This window comes from Theobroma umbraticum, unplaced genomic scaffold (genome assembly GCF_002168275.2).
Source record: "Theobroma umbraticum cultivar Fairchild unplaced genomic scaffold, ASM216827v3 scaffold_44.0, whole genome shotgun sequence".
NCBI lineage: Eukaryota > Viridiplantae > Streptophyta > Magnoliopsida > Malvales > Malvaceae > Theobroma > Theobroma umbraticum.
In genome coordinates this window covers 6,702,563-6,707,797 of record NW_018397255.1, presented here as the reverse complement: position 1 = coordinate 6,707,797, position 5,235 = coordinate 6,702,563, and the positions used below count along the sequence as shown (strand labels likewise).

At 35.3% G+C, this 5,235-nt stretch overlaps 1 protein-coding gene across 1 annotated transcript in view; it reads right to left on the bottom strand.

The window, feature by feature from the left end:
* The window catches only part of LOC110429432 (PPR containing-like protein), a 6,957-nt gene extending 1,730 nt beyond the window's left edge, over positions 1-5,227 (bottom strand). Inside the window, exons 1-6 of the mRNA XM_021445474.2 lie at positions 5,117-5,227; positions 4,923-5,003; positions 4,312-4,356; positions 3,079-3,198; positions 2,762-2,905; positions 1,682-1,894 (exon numbers count right to left, since the gene is read on the bottom strand). Of these exons, the coding sequence (XP_021301149.2) occupies positions 1,682-1,894; positions 2,762-2,905; positions 3,079-3,198; positions 4,312-4,356; positions 4,923-5,003; positions 5,117-5,227 (714 nt within the window). The remainder of the gene's footprint in view (positions 1-1,681; positions 1,895-2,761; positions 2,906-3,078; positions 3,199-4,311; positions 4,357-4,922; positions 5,004-5,116) is intronic.
* Between the last annotated feature and the right edge of the window lie 8 nt (positions 5,228-5,235).

The following is a 5,235-nucleotide window of genomic DNA, read 5'->3' as shown; positions in this document are numbered from 1 at the left end:
AAAATGTCAAATTCTGATCCTTTCAATAAGAAGACGCATCATATAGATTATGATTATCACCTGTATAGTTGTTACTCTGTACAGATGTTCTTCAGGAGCCCACTTAACCATTTATCATGATTATTTAAATAGCAGCAAGGGTTGCTCAGACCAAGTGGCAGCATGCTGTGGCACCTTTCATCCATGGTTTTAGTTCTTTGTGGCATGATGACATTCCAGGAAATGTCAAAGGTGTTGGGGCAGAAAACAGAGTAAATGGAGACGTGATAAGTGAGTGGCAGAAATACCTTTGTGTTGTGCAGGTCCTACACATCCTAAATGCGCTAAGCATGGGTTGCAGTTCTCTGATATGACTGTTGGCTAGAGATGGTGCACAGCAGGCTGCTACCATAGGGGCAGCCTTGTTCAATTGAACTTTCCACTTGCCACCGAATTAATATTCTATTTTGGTGCATTTTCCTAGTTGGCTATTTGTGACATGATGTCTACTCTGATTCCACAATAAATTTTATTGAGGAAATTCTCATTGATTTTTGGCTCACTTATATCTTACACTATCTCAATAAACTGAAACTTTTTCTCCCTAAAATTTCATCATCATGACATCACTGCAGTCAATTAATTCTTAGATACTGCCATATCATCTCACCTGCCAACACTACCTGAAATCTCTAAGGATTCCCCTCCCCTCCTCTCTTGCCTCTCCACCTCTTTCTCGTTTCTTGCGTGCAACACAATCCCCCACAGGGGCACAGTATTAAAAAGAACTTTCATTTAAGACCAGGAAAGTAGACACATTTCTCACCCTTTGCAATTACGACATGTGAATGGATTAACACCGGCGCAAGACATGCTCAAGTTAGGAGTAGAAAAAAGGACAGTTGTTAGACAAGCAAAGCCAACTCAGTTGGAACTTTCTTTTGCCCAACAGGGCTGTCCATAGTCTTGAGAACCATCCAGCATGCTCCACATCTGTACAAAACTAATTCAACTTTCTTTTCCTTATTTTTCACAAGTTCAGATACTTCTATATCTAATTATGCACTGTTTGCAAATGACATATTTGCCACCATTGTAGGGTGGTAACCCTAGTAATTAGACATGGTTGGCCAAGTATCATGACCTCCAGTTTGTGGTGGTAATGGCTTAAATATAATTTGCTCAAAACTGGCTTCATATATGCACAGGCATCCCTGGACCCAGTCTGTGGCTTGGGTCAAGGTATATCTCACCTGAAGGAAGGATATCAGCCCCTTGCACAGGCTCTTACCTATTTAGGCCTTTCCGGCTATTGGTTCCTAAATGTGTAGAGGTTCTTATGCTCATACCTATAGATAACTGTTACAAATTTATTAACCCTATACCTTTCTGGCTAAGTTTTTTTATTTTCAAGATTTTCTCAGTTTAGTTTGATTTTCATTCTACCGCTGCAAGTAAAAAGAATAAAGATACTCTGACAGCTCCTATAATATAAACTCGATATTTTTAGCATTTTTTAACTAATAGCACAAATTAAACACTATAAATAAAGTAGGGAAGACATTATTTACCCAAGATCAGGAATATGAAATGCATGCATAATGGATGATTAACTAATGAATAAGATTAGATTTATCAATTTGTATCATGTACCAACTGCTTAAAATGCATATAACTGACAGTTAAAAAACCAAAGACATACCTTTACAAGATTCTCCAGCATGTTGTTCCGATAGTATACTGATATCATCTGTCTGCATAACTGCCAAGGCACTGAATGTAGATCTGCACTAACTTTCTTCAACCAAAACTGATGTGCTTCGTCTGCTCTATTATCCATATCCAAAGCTCGTATTAACTGCACATAGGTTCCCATTGTGTTTCCTTGACCCTTGCTTAGCATCCACTTAATAACCTAGGAGGGGAAATACAAAGACCCACAACTCAAACCAGAAAGAAACCTGATAAATTAAAAATAATGAATGAGCTCAGGATTCCCGGATTAGGTGAAGGGTTACACATAATGTTGAATTCATATCCAGAGATTTGACATGATTCATGAATATCGAAGCAGGATGTACTCTAAATATTCAATTTGCAAATTTTACATTTACCTTTCCTCTTACAAGAAAAAAATAATAATATGTAAAACAAACAAAAGCAACTAACTGAAAAACGTTCTTGTAAAGTGGGGAATGCAACAACTCAGGCTTGGCCTAGCGGTTGTTACCTGCTTAAAACGATTGAGGTTCAAGGTTCGAATCCCCACTCCCCCTTGTACCTCCCATATGTACCCAAAAAAATAGTGGGGAAGGAAAAATAATAGGATGATGTGTCCTCATCAAAATTATTCTGATAAAAGTGAGACCAAAAAATTAAACATGTTACAGTGGGTAGACCCATCTGTTCCTGTCAAAATGCCAATCAAGTCTCAATAACAAGCAAACAATCAATTTGGACATAATTCTTCTTGCAAGCTGTTGTGACCAATGTTTCTAAGCCTTGCCCTAACTTTCACCGAGAAACATAAGGCACCAGCTGCCAAGGTAATGTGCTTTCTATACTCCTCCAAAGATTAGTTCACTTATTGATTCAAGAACCCCAAGTACCCTGGATGAGATCTACTTTCTTAACTTGATATATAAGTTTTTCACAAGTAAAAACAGTTCAAGTCACTATGTCATAACAAGTGATACAAAGAAAATATATATCATCCAGAGACATAGAGATAGAGGGGAAGCTGATTGAAATGCGAAAGTGGAGAGAGACTAATTGCTGATACCTGAACAACTCTATGCCACTGATGCTCCTTCTCAAGAGCCAGGATTACATTTTTTAGTGGCCCAATAGGAAAGTTCTGCTCCCAAGCAACCCACGCATCAAGAGAACCATAGACAGCTTCTTTACTGTCTTTAAGATCAAGAAGCTGCATCGATTGAGTTATTTTACCAAGTTATCTAAGTTTGACAAAAGAAGTGCGCAACAATGATACCTACCTCAATCACATGGTCAGCAAATGGGACTAGAGTTAACAACCAAATTTATCATGCAAAATTAAAGCCAAGAGGAAAAAGAAAGATGATAGGCTTTTAAACTTACTGTGGTTACAAGAAATTTAATTTTATCCTTTCTTGAAACATTCTGCCCAATCGGATGCTTCAGTATGCCTCCAATGTTTGGTTTGCTAGACAGATTCTCAGCTTGGTTACCACCTTGATCCTTAAATGATTCCCATATCAGTTAAGGCAATCAAATAAAATGAATTCAACAACACAAAAAAGTTGAAAAACTCATCTGAAAATAAAGCAGCATGTAGAAAGCAGATGGACAATGAATAACAAAGTAGTGAGATGAGATATTCCAATTCATTGAAAATTAAAAATTTCAAATTATTTAATTTCTTTCAAAGTGCTAGGTTACTCATTCTACGGACCACTTCATATAATACTTTCAGTTAAAAATTTTAAAAATATTAAGTAGTTTAAACCAACTTACTTCATTCAGTCAATGTTATTTTACTATTAGACTACATTATCCTGATGTGTTACTAAAAGATCTATGCCAGCTTCCATTGTGTAAAATCTCATTAGTTGTATAATCACTATAAAATCATATATTACTATTGCAAAAGCCTAACAAAAGTGGATTCAATATTTTAATTTTGAATAACACACTTTCACATAACAACTTCAAGACTTTTTTTTTTGAAGAACACAACTTCAGGACTTAATTGTTCAATATTTGAATTTTTTCAATTTATCAAACGATACATAACTGAAAGTCATTTTTGATAAAAAAAAAAAATTGAAGATGAAAAAACCTCCAGTCGAAACTCATCCTTACTATGAAGTCAAGTCTATGGTGAGCTACTTCGGTTCAACTTAAAATTTACCCAGAGTTCAATGTAGTTACTATCAAATTGAGCTCAAGCTCAATCAGTCATGCGAACTAATTCAAGTATTTAATACAAAGCTTGAGTGGCTCATGAATGTAATTGAGCTCTTGATTTTTGTAAAGATTAAACAATTTCTCTCTGTTCTCTCTAGTATATTAGCTAGATTTTATAAGTAATGATAATCAAGGCTAATTGAATAGCTCAACTTACTTTTGCAGTCAAGATCAAGTTTGAAGAATAAAACTCTATCAAATGTGAGCCAATTTTGAGTTTATGGGTCGAGTTCAAGCTTTTTTACTAGGTTGAGTCAACTTGGATTGATTATACCACTAGTCCCAACTAACAGACATATGACAAACTTACTAAAAATGAATGCTACAAATTTGCAAAAACCTTACAATAACTCAATGACAACATAGAAACACAAAAGAACTTACCTTCACAATCTGGTGGGCTTCTCTTCCTTGTCCTTTTGAAATGGCCTATACATTGAAGGTAAAAGGAATGAATGACAGAAGATGAGCAAAACAGATGGCCTAGCTGAGGTGCTTTTTTTTTTTTTTCATTTTTGGAAGGGGGCCAAGAGAAAGGGGTTTGCTTAGGGTTTTGGAGAGACTGGTGAAATTTTTAAAACTATATAGAAACAATTATATATACACAAAACATACATATATCCATTTGGGTATGTATGTGTTACCTTTTATAGAAATTGGATTGATTGAACAAAGAATTGTTCAAATACTAAAAATTACGAAGCAAAAGCATGACATTCAAACATTTTTCACATAAAACCAGACACAGAAAAAAAAAAAAGGGTCTCAAAAAGTTATAAACCTTGGCAAAGTGTCAGAGAAGGAAACTTGAAGATCACAAACAAAATTCTAACTGAAAAAAAAAATGGAAACCTAACACGACAAGATACAGATTGATGAACTACATAGTAAAAATAATGTAAACTTATTCTGAAATTTAATCAAACAGGTAATGGGGAAGACAGATTTCGGCTTCAGTTACTTTAAAATATTGAAATGCTTGAAAAAAAAATCACCTCATATGCAGCAAAGGAGTAACCTCTCATCAATCCCGACGTTGCAGGAGGAAAAATCCTTTGCATGGAGTGTCCCAAAATCTATATAAAAGGAAAACCAAACATTTATGAACTCTTTATTTATACGAAATGGAAATTATAAGTTAATTATCTACATGAAAAAAGAGAAAGGAAAGAGTAAGAGTACGTTTTGCCTTGCAATTCGCAGCAGCATCATTACTGCTTGGATTGGAGGAAATAAAGCGTGGTGATCTTTCAGGTACAATCAGGACGATGCAACACAGAGAGAGCGCAGTTGAATTCATATATATAT